Source organism: Mugil cephalus, chromosome 14 (assembly GCF_022458985.1).
Source record: "Mugil cephalus isolate CIBA_MC_2020 chromosome 14, CIBA_Mcephalus_1.1, whole genome shotgun sequence".
In the NCBI taxonomy this organism is placed as follows: Eukaryota; Metazoa; Chordata; class Actinopteri; order Mugiliformes; family Mugilidae; genus Mugil; species Mugil cephalus.
The window spans coordinates 4,646,450-4,661,003 of NC_061783.1; the positions used below are offsets into that span (position 1 = coordinate 4,646,450).

Below are 14,554 nucleotides of genomic sequence, written 5' to 3' on the forward strand. Positions count from 1 at the left end.
AGAAAACCCATGCAGACACAGGAAGAACATTCAATTCAGTTTTATTTATATATCGTTAATAACAATACGAACTGTCTTAAGACGCTTTAAAAAAATGTCCTGAAACAAGGAAAAACTGCCTTTTAACCAGAAGAAATCTTGAGCAGAACCCAGCTCATATGGAAAGACCCATCTGTCAGGCCAGTCGAGTAGAAACAGAGAAGATAGAGAGAAAAGAAGAACAGGAGAAACAAGATAAACAAACTTCTGTCATAGCATCGGACTGAAAGAAACGTGTACAATGTAATAATACAAGATATAGCCTGTAAATACAGACCCTGGTTATTAAGATTAGCTACCACCTGTGAGCTCCAGAAGAGCACAGTGTTGGCTCACCCCTGACCAGTTAGCCAATCAGTGATGGAGGAAGCCATTTAAAAGTTTGTTTTTCTCTTGTGCCTTTTGCTCTCTTGCCTGTTGGTATTTTGCTCTCTGTACTTGTGGGGTTCCTGAAGGGACCCTGCAGCCTGTACACTTTGCACTCATGTAGTTTATGTTGTTGCCTCTCAAGTTAATGGGTTGATGCCGCCTAAGTTTGAGTCAAGCCTGATAAGCCACGCCCCTTTTTGTTAACTTTGTTTCTTTTGTTTGGCACAACGCCTCACAGCTCTTCCTTCAACGAAATTCAGAAATCTGTTATTCACTTCTATGACTTTTAAAATAAATTGCTTTTGCTTTTATTGCCACACATGTGCTTTGGGTGGTTGTTACTGATTGTCAGCGTTCTCGTTTCTTTTTGCGAGCTGTGCAGAAGAACGTAACACGGGGAAATGCGTGACACCACTTCTTATACATCACCACGATCACATCAATTATTAATCGTATGATGACACAGTATTTAATGACACAATCACGATCCAAGTCTTCACATGACCAAAGGCACTAATGTACGAATCCCACCTAAACCACCTTCAAATGTGGTCAGATTTCGTATCTCTCAAAAGCAATCTAATGCGTCCTGGATGTGTTCACAACTGTACTTTAGATGAAGCAGATTGTTGGATGATAACGTTGAAGTTATTCCGTAATCAGTAAAGAAATTTTATCTTTTCACATTTTTGTTGAATATCATATAATCAAAAACTGATTGCTGCTTGTAAGTATCACACCTAAAAGACATGTACACCTGTTATGCCTCCATATCATGCAACTCTTACAGCCATGCTTGGACTGACATTCAGAAGTGGCGTTCAACTGGAAGGCTTGTGGAGGTTCCTCATTTAGGGCCACTTAAAGCAAGCTGAGCAAAGATTATCGCAGCATGCATCTTCGCCTAAAGCTGCTATACCTGTTCATGCTGTCCTGTGAGTGAGGATTTGTCAGATCTTACATGTACCCAGAGGGCATAATTTCACTGTGGCTCCCTCTTACTCAAATGCCAAAATGTAATAGTTTAAGTGCAGTAAAAGTCAGAGGTGTCCACAGGATTATTTCATTCTGTAATTTTAAATAAGCAGATCGATAGACGTCCACAGCTTCATTTAAAATGGAAGGGGTTTGTGCCGAGTCAATACTTTTTGTGAAACTAGTACTCCCAGTACTAGTTATGTGCCTTTTACTATGGGGCTTAAATATTTTGCTCTTTTTTTTTTTTTTTTTTTAAAGTATGCGTGTGACCAGACTATTCTGTTTTAAACACATGCTGGTGTGCATAACATGTAAAGCGTCACAGTGTTTTGCATGTTACTCTGTTTTTAAATTACTCTATTTGTCTGCAGATAATCTGTAGACACAAACTGCTCATATTTAAATCAAGCAATGGCTCACGGTGACGGGGCATCGTATGATCAGCTTAACAAAGTACCTGGTGTCATTATTCTGTGCTTCAATGGATGCTCTGAAATCTCTGCGACGCAAGAATATTGCTCAGCCACAACATTCAGATTCACGACAGCATCATCAAGTCAACAAAGTCGTTTTCCTTTGACAAAACAACATGCCTAAAGCTGAAAGGACTCTTTCATCTGGTTTTGGATTCTAATGAAACTGATCCCCTTATGGGGAAAAAAACATTTGATTAGTCTTTTGTATTCCTCATAATTACTTGGATCAGATGGTTGGAAACATACAGCACTTAAAAAGATTATCTACTTTGTCAAAGACATACAGTAAACTTTCCGATTATGCCATACAAATATCATGTTGATTGGTGGAGACAAAGCCGGGCAGATGAGGGACACCTGACCACTTAATTGGACTAAAAATGATTGGATGCATTGCTGGGACATTTGGTGAAAGTACCACGGTCCATACAGGATGATTCCTAGTCACTCTGGCAGCCACCATTAGATCAACGTGTTTGTTTCTGAAATGGTCGAATGGATCGGCATGAAACTTTGTGCAGATATTCATGGTTTCAAGATGTCAAATACTTGTTAATTCGTCACTTCAGGTCGAAAAGGAGAAGAAAAAGAGGTCAGGTGATTGCACAAAGCAACCATCTTTGCGTTGGGAGGAGTTCATGGAGGGGTGTTCAAGACATTTGGCTTTAACTTGAGAGTCCAATCTTCTCTTGATGTTTCCAAGTCAGTGTCAGTTTTAGTTTGAAATGCTGAAGCCACCCAAACCATGCGCTTTCCTTTTAACTGACCCATTGTTACGGCTAAACCTATTCAAACCTCAATCATAGTGTGTCACACCATAAATCATGTTGTCCTGCCAAGTGGGGTGTTAGGTTAAAATAACCTCAGAAGGCAAACAATGTAATATTGTTAGTCCAGCAGGTCATTGTTTCATGGATTCAGTGTTTAACTATAAGTAAATAGGTAAGGGCTATGGAAAATTGCTGGGAATATCATGAGAAATGTCCCTTTTTTGGCCTATGTTGTCATTCTATTTCATTAATTTACTAACACTGACATTCAAATGTGATCAATATATATCAAACCTAGTGGTGTAGTGGCTATTTGTCTAAACTAAATAAAGAACATAATATAAAAAATACTTGGAAAAAACAAAAACAAACTAAATTCAAATTAAACGGCCAAGTCCATTGTCCTGGCAAAAATTACGTTTGGTGTGGTTTATTGCCATTGGCAGAGAGAAAACAAGCAACAATGGCTTTTGCTGCCTCTCTCCCCCTGGTAAAAAACAAAAAAACAAAACAAAAAAACTTTCCAGTGCCTAACTCACCTGTCTATTTCTTCCTCTATTTATGAACTCACCTGACGGGCCGCAGTCATCCAATACCTTCAAAATAAAAACAAGCAATCAAATAAACATAAATGCTAATGTATTTATGAACTTACTTGTCTAAACTCTGAAAAGGAAACTAACAACCAATACTTAAACGAGATTATAACCGGCAGCAAAAAATGCCCTGTATAACATAGGCTACCATATATACATTTATATATAGTTTGATATATATATAGAGGAGTTTGATGAGACGACTGCATATATATATATATATATATAATATATATATATATATATATATATATATATATATATATATATATATATATATATATAATATACATATATTATTTTCATGACTGTGCAATAGACTGATCGAGTACGTTATACAAGTGAGTTGAAGTCTCGCGTTTGTAAGTGCAGTTGCGTCGTTTAATTGCGCTTAAGTAACCTACTAATTACCATATTTCCTACAGTCCTTGAACATTCCATCTGACGCACGAGGTCGGTGTGTGCGTATGCTTGTGTGTGTGTGAACCGACTGAAGTCTCCCATGTGAAGCGCTCATAAATCTCTGTCCAGCCAATAGGAAGGCTCCTGTTAATCCTTGAACGGTAAAAACTCCGCTGTTAGTGCAGAGGAGCCTCTGAACTGAGAAGAGAGTCAGTGGAGACAGAGAGGGACACTCACGTACACACAGTGGGGGGGCTGGAAGTTTTGGGACATGTCCGTTATTTTGCCAAACTTTACAACCACTTTATCGCATTTTGGAACTTTCTGAAAACTTGTCCCAGTACTAGAAGAAGAAGAAGAGAGAAGAAAGAAACGCACGACAGCTTTCTCCAAATCCATCACCTCTTCGGGTTAGGATCGCTTTAAGTTCAGTTGTCACACAGCACGTTCTCTGGACATCCCGCGGACTACAATCGCCATGTCCTCCGGTGATGTCTCGGAGCAGAGTCGGCGGGTCAGCGTGCTGTCATGGGATCAGGTGCGGCGTTTGGACTCCATCCTGGGAGAGAGCGTACCGATCCACGGCCGCGGAAACTTCCCCACGCTCTCCGTGCAGCCCCGGCAGATCGTTCAGGTGAGACCCGCGGTTTATCGAGCTGTCCTGTAGTAACCATCGTAATCAAGGGTGCAAAGTTAGAAATAACCTCAGGCTGGTTAAGTCTGACCAATTTGACTGAATCAAATGAAACGAAAGGTTTGTTTTTTGCGCAAAAATAAAACTTAAGTTGGTTTGCCATAGTCTGTTTTTAGGACATACAGTATCTCCTGTCAGCCATATCTGTGTCATGTTTAATTAATGAAGTTGGAAGCAGTGATAAAAAACAAAAACAAAACAAAAAACTGCATGAATGGGATGGGGATAAATCTATGTATTATCTAGTATTATATGAGTTAGAGACCAACACACACACACACACACACACAAGGGCACCATATGGCACCATACATGTGTGTGTGTGTGTGTGTGTGTGTGTGTGTGTGTGTAATCCCTCACTCACTTCTACAAAATTCAACAAGTAAAGTTATTGGCAGAACACTTAGAATAGACTCTAAACAACATACACATAGAGTACACACAGGCTAAGACGGACACTTTCCCAGTGGATGTCCCGAGTCTTGAAAGTAAAGTGCTGCTCTAAAAGTGGATATAAACCTGCTTGTCAAACCTCAGTGTCCGCACTACATTTCTGCTGCTCTTTTGTGCAGTAGCGAGGATTTGTGGCAGGGCTGATCACGGTTGAAAAGACATTTGATCACTCATACTCTTAACACAGACACATGAGTGGGGATGATCTAATCTGTGACTGCAGTTTTCCACTAGCTCAGTAATGTTTCTGCTCCTTAAGTATTTTTTCCCCCCTCACAGCTCTTGAGAGATAAAAACCATGCTACAGTGTATTTATTTGGAATTAAACCTTTTGGGAATGGCCAGGGTTGTACTTTTCCTGGATATTATTTTATGACCGCCAGTTATGTTCCTCTCCAGTGATTCATATTTTCTGTGGGGATTCCGTGGTGGAAGGAAGACCCTCACGCACACACATAGACATAACAGTTTGAGGGCTTCCATAATGAAGGAGGCCCCTACCATCTGCTGTGGACATCCCCTGCCAATGTCTTCCCTTCATTATATAGTCCTGTAGGCAAAAAGGGACCCCAAACATTTTTCTTTCCATGAGCCTTGAACTTTTTTTATGGAGATTGCAAAGACCAAGGTTTGGAAAATTAGCCCACCGCTCATCTGAAGGTCTCTCAAGTGTCCAGTCCAGTTTAAGTGCTAACATATAAGCTATCTAGAGAGAGAAAAGTACAAAGATAAACACTGTATTGGATTACTCATCGTGGAATCTCTTAGCTTAGGAAAATATTTTGTTTTTTTTGTGGCTAAAGGTTGGATTAGCCAAAAACCTGTAAATAACAAATTATGTTGCACTTCAAAAGATACAGGGAGCTCCTCTTTGCATGTTATTATTTAAATTGTCATTGTTAGACAAAATTTGTGCGTAAGGCACTTGTCAGTAGATGTTGATTTTGATACTAATAGTGCACATCAGCAACATAAGTATGCAAAAAATGAAATCAGATGCAAGGATCCCTTTGACGGAAAATGTTAAGCAATTGGTTTCAAACCTCTGCAGTTGATTTCCATACCATATGGTTATGAATGGAAACCAGTGGCTGTCTGGATGGAGGGGAAAACACATCCAGTCCTCAACCACCATGATATGCTTTGGAAAATGGTTGACACTAATGTGAGGTGTTCGTGATGCATGGTAAATGTGTTATAACATGCAAAACCACCAGCCTGCTGCTTGAATGACGTTTATTTTTAGCCCCAGACATGGCACCTGTGAGAGGCAGAGGTGATTCTAGTGGATGGGGCCGTTGTCACGTACTGGGTGAGGTGACCGGCGTATCAAGCTCTCAGATAGTCACGGGAGCCCCTCTCTGTGATGTTTGTGTGAGGGCTACATTTAAATAACATCTGTTTGTGGTTTGGTTGTCAGTGAGCCACGGGAGCAGAGAAGGAAACGTTTTACTGTTACTGACACCTCTGTAGTCTCTGTTTCATTTAATGTTGACAGTTATCAACCCAAAACCAGACTCTGTGATGGCTGCCCATGCCTCCCCCTCTCACCAGGCTTCCCCCACAGCGCTCCCATGTAGCGGCATACCACATGATGATAAACACAGATATGTGATGAGTGTCTTACGGGTTATTTGAGTGGGTTCGTGTGTTGGGGCAGAGGTATGGATTTTTTTTTTTTTTTTTTTTTTTTTTCAAATCTGGAAGTAGTACTCCACTTTCCCGGATGGTAGTGAGTGGCCTGGATTTGAAGCAGAATGCGAGGAGTGGATTAGTGCCTGTAATAACACTGGGCTTGTGGGCTGGGCTTGGCAACGTATCACTGTGGTAAGCAGAGACCAGTCGCCTGACTCCACTGTGGCCCTCGCCAGACTGTAAAGCAACTCCTCACTAGACTATTGTTGCGGTTTAGTCAATATGAAGACACCACATGCTCCCAGTGCTCTGTAAAGGAGCTAACCTGGGTCTGAGTGTTTTTTTAGTGGCGATGAAAGTGTCTCTTTTCAGCTACATTTTGTGCCTTTTTTTTAACTTTAGTCCAAGTGACGCTTGCTACAAATCTCAGAAAACCTTTAATCGTGTACCATTGGCAGTTGTTGGGGTTTAATTTTGGGCTGTTGAAATTTACAACTTTAAAGGTCCAGTGTGTAAAACTTAGGGGTATATATAAGCAGAAAAATATATTCTGTTCAATTATGTATTGTGTTTCTGTTAGCTTTGAATTAGCTCTTTATAGAGAGTCAGCAGAATTAGGCTTGGTTCTCTTTTAGCATCTGAACAGTTTCTATTGCCTTCTGCACTGTGACGTTCTGAGGTTGTGAGAACCAAGGAGCACACAGACAGGTAGCCACAAGCAGATGAACATGCTGGAATATTTAGTGGATCAAGAGCTGTACATTTCTTTCAGGTGCTTGTGGAGACGCTGTAGGTTTCTCTGCAGAATTCGAAAGGGAAGGGAGAGTATTGAATGGGGATTCTATTGGTTGCAGACTGTAACCTCACCACTAGATGTCACAAGACCCAACACCCTTGACCTTTAAATATGATAACTGTAACATACAGCAATATGTCAGTAAATGATTCCATATCCCTATTTCATCAACTTTACACATCGGGAGAGGATGGGGAGAGATTTGGAGGGACTTTCTAAAAATGTTTTGGTGCTACTTGATATTTTTACTGAACAGACAAAACACAAAATTACACCTGTACACCAACAAGTTCAGTTTCAGTGTGTACCAAAAATGATTTCAGAGGGAGCGAGCTTGTTTTACTAATAAATAAAAAGAGCCTTGCACAGAGTTGTTCTCACCAGTTTTACCTTACGTGGCCAGTTCAAAAATCCAATACAAGATAAAAATCCCTAAATGGGTCCCTTGGACATAATCCTATCAAATAAAGTTAAAGTGGACTGAGACATTAAGACTTCTGTGAATCCTTGAGGAAGTTTAACAAATCCTTCATTGATAACATCTATCACAGAGAGGAGCAAGAGCATTGTGTTTCAGTCAGGGAATCACTCCCTGGTCTCAGCGCACAGGTGAAATGACCACCCGCACAGAGGAATTTTAAGGGAGCTTTTCAAATCGGAGAAAAAAACTTTCATCATCGTCATCCCCCACTGCCTGCCAAGCTACCGTAGGAGTGACTGGCTGAGTTAGTTTTGGACTTGAAGCAAAGGTCAGGGACTCGTAACTCCTCATTCTCTGTCGCCATGTGCTTGGCAGAGAGACTATCCCAATGACTGCCCACATCTCTCATTGGCGTCCAGTGGACTATGGGCTGGTAAACAGCCGAGTCATTTCAGACTGCCATAATAAAAACACATTTAGGCCGCAGCTTAAATGAAATCCTGAAGGAAACTATTGAGACTGCTGAAGGAAAGTGGACAGACTGTTATGTGTCGCCAAGGCGTTGTCAACACCAGACAGTCTGGTGTGTTTGCGGCTCTTTTTACAAGGCCTTTTTTTGTTCCAACGTCGGCGGAAGTGTCTCCTCTCGCTCGACTCATCAGGTGCTGGTGCGTCATGTGGGAAATGTACTAGCCTATTTTACGAGAGCTGAAGAACAGACGGGGGCTGGTGGAGCTGTGCTTCCCTATGCTCCTTTTAAGACCCCCAGACAGGCACATTATGGCATGCTGTTAACTCGGACCAACTGTTTAAGTGTGAGGTCAGAGCAAATACTGCTGCGGGTTTCCCTTGTTGGATAGTTAAAAAAAACTGCCCCTCACTGCAGGGTTTTCCAGTGCCCATGAAACCATGTGTGATTTCACTCTGCATAGCATCTGACCTTTTGCTATTTCATTATGGGGTTATATAGGCTCCTCAGCTAAGCTTGGTTAAATAGCACAATATAAATAACTACTTTTTATTTCATTGAGGGACTCATTCAGGGTTTAGGTGGCAGAAAACTAGCAGATATACTTAGCTTGTGGTAGAGCGTATTCTGTACTAAGGTTTGGATTGAAATTTCTTGGTGTCCAAAAATACCCTAACACTTCTACAGCTGTCTCATTTGTTTACTTAAATTATTACTTTACTCGGCTAGTTTTTCTTTAGCTAACACCCGTTTCCAGATATAGTCAGTAAATCCAATTCAAAGATACAATGTAAGTTTTACAGATCTTTTTCAAGGTGTATTTATTCACTGCAGAGAGAGCTACGTTACCCTCTGAAGCTGTAACTGGTCAGACTACTAGTTCATTCAATTGCATCGCAGTTCATGAAAATTAAAATGATCTGTTTTAGAGTACTTTTGTGTCACACAATCATCTTTTTTTTGTCTCTTTGATTCATTGAAAACAGATTAACAGCTTGTGCTGAAACTACAAAAGTTTGAACCGAAGTATGTCGCTTCAACTTTGTGTTCTGAAGGAGTATTTTTTATTATTTTTACGGAACAGAACCCAAATCTGAAAAACAATTCAACATGTAAATTCAGAGGTTACATTACATGTTTATATTCACTTGTTCAAACTGTGAAACTCCTTTTAGCATCGGTAACTTTTATCTTAACAACAAAATTTAGGAACCTTACATTTGCACCACAGATTATCACATTTAATCCTAGAATTATAAAGGGATTGAATGTTTTTCCTATTTAAACCTAGCATTATACTGTGATATGTGTTCATATTCTGGTAACGTCTTGGCTTGAAACATGAACAGTATATACACCGAATGGCTACCAAAGCTGAAGAACAACATGAATAACAACAGATGGCTCAGTGTCCACTGGACAGCTGTGACTTGGATGTCTTCAGAATTGGCCTTGTTGGCTGTTTACTTCCCTTTAGTGTCTTTTGAGTGATGCAACAAACAGGAAGCATAATGTCTGTAGCTCACCAGTTTTCCCAGACAGCGCAGCAGTTTGTGCATTGTGTGTGTTTCAGTATCCAGATTAACCCCTTTTCTCCCCAGTGAGTGTTAATATGAGAGCTCACATTTTCTCAACGAGGCCATCGGCTACAAGTTTAAAAGTTCACAGCTAGACGCTTACAACAGTCAAGCGCTGACATGTAATTCTCCACAGCTTATCTCTGCTGTGTTTTTGTTCTTTGCTTGTCATATATGAAGGGATACATCAGCAAGGTTAGGCATACAACTTGAGACTTGAGAGGTATACTTTACAGTATATGTAGGACACTGTCACCCTCAGGCAAAGGATTTTCATCAATGACGCCACTCTTTTGAATGGAGGATCACACCCTCTCTGCAGCCACTTTGTTGCCAGTGTTCTTTAGCAACCCATTGAAAGCCTACCTCTCAGGAACCTGCCATTGGCTTAACCCACTATGAACTTTTATTAGCCCATCAAGGCTTAATAAATGTATAAAGCTTTAAATGCAGCTTAAATGTTCTTAAAAGTCAATATTCTGAAGTGAATAGTCTGTTATAATGTACTGTATTCAGTCTGCATTGTCCCATACAATGAGCAAGGTATTCATGCCTCCTCATGCATTCTGGTTTTGTAGTTAACCTCTGCATTTCACTGTCATGCTCTTCTGTACTGAAATGGCAGCAGTTCAGAATCTTTTTATCTGATGCAGAAAGGAGAAAGAAGCCCTCTTTTGGCGTGTACAAACTTGTGTTTCTTGTCTTCGCCTCTTCTGATTCCTATCATGTTTTTGGATCCCTATCACTCAGGTTCTCCTCTCTGCGTCCTTATCTTTCAGGTGGTCAGGGCTCGACTGGAGGAGCAAGGCGTGGTGGTACGTGATGTCAAGCTGAACGGCTCGGCTGCCAGCCATGTGCTTCACCAAGACAATGGCCTTGGCTACAAAGATTTGGACCTGATCTTCGGCCTGAGTCTGACTGGTGACAAAACCTTCCGGCTGGTGAAGGATGTGGTGCTGGACTGCCTGGTGGACTTCTTGCCTGAAGGGGTGTGCAGGGAGCGAATCACAGCCCTCGCCCTGAAAGAGGCATACGTGCAGAAACTTGTGAAAGTCTGCAATGAGACGGACCGCTGGAGCCTCATCTCGCTGTCCAATAACACCGGCAAGAACGTGGAACTGAAGTTTGTGGACTCCCTGAGAAGGCAGTTTGAGTTTAGTGTTGACTCCTTCCAGATCACTCTGGACTCGTTGCTGCTCTTCGACCGCTGCTCAGAGACGGCAATGTCCGAAACCTTCCACCCCACGGTCCAAGGGGAGAGCATGTACGGAGACTTCGAGGAAGCCCTGGGTCACCTTCGCTCCAAGACTATCGCCACTCGCAGCCCAGAAGAGATCCGGGGTGGCGGGCTGCTCAAGTACTGCCACCTGCTAGTGCGTGGCTTCCGGCCGTCATCCGAGGCTCAGATGAAACAGATGCAGCGCTACATGTGCTCGCGCTTCTTCATCGACTTCCCCGACATAAGCGAGCAGCAGAGGAAACTGGAGGGCTATCTGCAGAACCACTTTGCGGGCATGGAGCACAAGCGCTACGAGTACCTGGTGACACTGAGGAGAGTGGTGGACGAAAGCACTGTGTGTCTCATGGGCCATGAGCGCCGGCAGACACTGGCGCTGATTTCTGCCCTGGCGCTGCGCGTAATGGCCGAACAGAACGCTATCCCTGCTCTATCTAACATCACCTGCTACTACCAGCCCGCACCCTATGTCCGAGATGTCAACTTCAGCAATTACTATGTGGCACAAGTTCAGTCGCCCATGACTGCGTGCAGTAACTCTTATCAAACGTGGTTGCCTTGCAGCTGAGCAGGTGTGCAGTTAGCATCCTGTTTTACATCGATGTAAGCTAAGCATTCATTACCAGCAATGTCCACAGAAAGCGTCAGCGCCACATTCTGGAACTGTTGCGGCTGCGATGATCTACCCAGATCTACCCACCCCCTGAGCGTGTCTACTTGGTGTGGGACATGCACATCTCACACATGGCTCTTCCTGGCTCCACTATTTTTAGGGGCCTGGTATATTTTTTTCAGACTTATCACTGACACGTTAAACTCTCTTTTGAAGCTTGTATTTAGTAGCTGTTCTGCTCCTTTTTAATTGTTGACTTTCTTCACACTTGTACAGCAAAATTAGTTTCTTGTAGTTTGTAGTCAACTTAAGAGGGACAAATAGAGATAAAATAATAAGAGAAGGGAGAAGACATTGTTCTGGCCTTCCTGCAATCTATAATCACCTATATTGTGTTTCAATGCAGTCAGATTCAGGACATCTTTGTTCTGTTTGATAGCAGCATTAAGATCATTTATATTTAAAATGAGAATATGACAAAGCATTGTCATATTCAAGTACTGTCAAAAGGTGTCTTCACTAGGTGCAAATTTGTATGCTGTATAACGTAAAACATTTCAAGAACACAATGTACTTGAAATGACTGCTGAAACTGAACTGCTTCCAGCAATGAAACATCGGTAGAGCCAAGTGTGAGCCATGAGTTATCTGAAACGCAGCAGGAGCTCAACCGAGCTTAACTGGAACATGACGTTTCCGGATCTGTGTGGACAAACGGGGTTTGAGTGTTCTTGTGCATTTGTAGCAATGTGCTTTTATGTTGGTGTCCAGTGTGGACAAAAAGAAATGAATCTTTCTTTTGTTTGTTTTTTTGCCAAAACTTATATCACAACCATTCTGTTAAGTTATGTTAATTATTACTGCTGTTTAAAAGAAAAAAAAATCTTATTTGAGCCATTTTTGTTTCTAACCTTTTATTCATTTTTATAACCAGCGTGGACATGCATGGAAAGATGTCATGACTTGATATGTGACGGAGGAACTTCTGGTTCTTGTCTGATGGAGGCTTGTATTTGGGTCTTTAATGAAATATAAATACTTGTTAGGATACCAGAAAACTTTTTTTTTTATTGTTTGTTTTATTTGTTCTGTCTGTGGTTTCAGCTGACCTAACTGGGAAGGACCAAAGAAATACTTTCTTGTGTAGCATGACAAACAAAGACTAAATGTGGTTCCAAGTGCCTGATTATGACCAACATCTATAGTAGTTGTTATGTAAGAACTGTTTTTGAATATTTTACATCCAGGTTACTGTACATTTCTATATCCAGGGTCCGGGAATTTGTTTTTTAATCATTAAAAAATGTCAAGAATTGAAAACTGGTGGTGCATTAGTCTTTCTTTAATAAAGGACTTTCTGCAATAGAAGTAAGATGCGGACAATCTGTTCCGAATATACTACAGTTGACATATAATGAATGCATACTTTATCTCTGGAGCTCAGTGGCTCTGCCTCTGTCTATCTCTTGCTGTTTTTCTCGATCACACACAAACTGCCTTGTGTCTTGTCTGTGTTCCATCAGCCAGACACTGACTGGAAAACACAAACACTTTCTTGTTCAATCTGCGTGCATACCTCCTCCCCCCACCTCCAGAAAAGGCTTCCCCCGAGCCTATACATTTGCCACTTCCTTTTGAGCCAGTTGTGCATCCGACAAGGGATTTTTCTTGGCCCCATTCAGAAAGAGGAGATTTTTGTTGCTGGTCTTGGATGAACTGAACTCTAAAAAGGGCAGCTGAGGCACAGGTTGTGTCATGGAACTGCTGGCTTTTCAGCAAATGTAATGATGCATTCAAGCTCTTTGCTTCCTGGATGATCAAACCGGTTCAGTATTTCATTCTCACTTACAGCAACATTGCCGCCACTATGTCATTTCCCCCTAATTACCTTTTCTTTGGCTTCTTTAGTAGTGCATGAAATCTGGGACACACCTACTTACTTTTTCTTTGTAATGAAGACATAAAAGTACTTGGCCATGAAGGAGGTGGCGGAACACTTAGTGAAGAGTTTAGTGATTTCTTTAATAGCAAAGTAGTTTGGTAGAAAAGTGTGATTAAAGGACACAATATACGGTACACATGTGCCAGGGGAAATTTCCCTCCCTGGATTAGCTGTCAGACATGTCTCCAAACTGCTACACACTCGAGGAAACGTAAGACACCCCCGGAGGGTTCTGCTGGAATAAACATGCATTTCGCTACTTGAGACAGAGTTTGTCTACCCCGTAACAAACCAGCAATTTCGGCGCCTGGCAGCCAGAGCTTAGGGGTCATTTAGGGAGCAGCTCTGTAAACAAACTAACAGCTATGGGAAGGTTTACTGGTTTAATTTAATGAGATCAGAAATGTGACTTGTCTAGTGTTGTTCCAGATAGAATAATGAGGACATTATACTGGCGTCCCCATTGGGTTGAAGAATACATCAAACATTGGATGTTTAAATGCTCTTCATGAGGATGTTTTGTTGACCTAAAACAATCATGGAGTTGTGAAGATTTGTAAATTTGAACCAACACCTAAAGAATGCACATGGTTCTTCAATTTATAGCTTTACTGTGTATTTCTGTTATCTAGAAGATATATTTTTAAATCATGTTCTCACTCCTGGGGGAATTCGTGCCTACACCAACACTTTAAATTAGAAGTGTTTAAACCTATGTTTTTTTTTTTTTTTTTTTTTTAGGTTCAAATTAACATATCTTTACAACTCCATGATCGTTATAGGTCAAGACTGGGGTTCTTGTCCTACATTATTTTTTTCTTTCTTTTTCACAGAGCTGACTTATGGTTCTGTTTTAATTATTACTGATATTGTTATTTTCCATCTTAAGCACCAGAATTACTTGGTTAGATTTAGGAAAGGACCACAGTTTTGGTTCAAATGTACCCTTTCACACTAACCAGGTGTTACAAGTTGGCAATGTTAACGTTTTTAAGAGTAATAAAGAGTTGAAAAATATTCCTTCCAAGTGCATTTATAATCTATTTTAAAAAGTGTGTGTTAAGGCACGCTGACCACAAATAGTGAT

General features: G+C 41.1%; 1 protein-coding gene across 1 annotated transcript; it reads left to right on the forward strand.

Moving 5' to 3' along the window:
• Positions 1–3,781: 3,781 nt before the first annotated feature.
• On the forward strand, positions 3,782–12,845 carry tent5bb (terminal nucleotidyltransferase 5Bb). Its single transcript, XM_047605717.1, has 2 exons — positions 3,782–4,264; positions 10,455–12,845. Exons 1-2 carry the CDS (start codon positions 4,109–4,111, stop codon positions 11,478–11,480), a joined length of 1,182 nt encoding a protein of 393 aa, XP_047461673.1. The 5' UTR covers positions 3,782–4,108; the 3' UTR covers positions 11,481–12,845.
• The last annotated feature ends 1,709 nt before the right edge of the window (positions 12,846–14,554 follow it).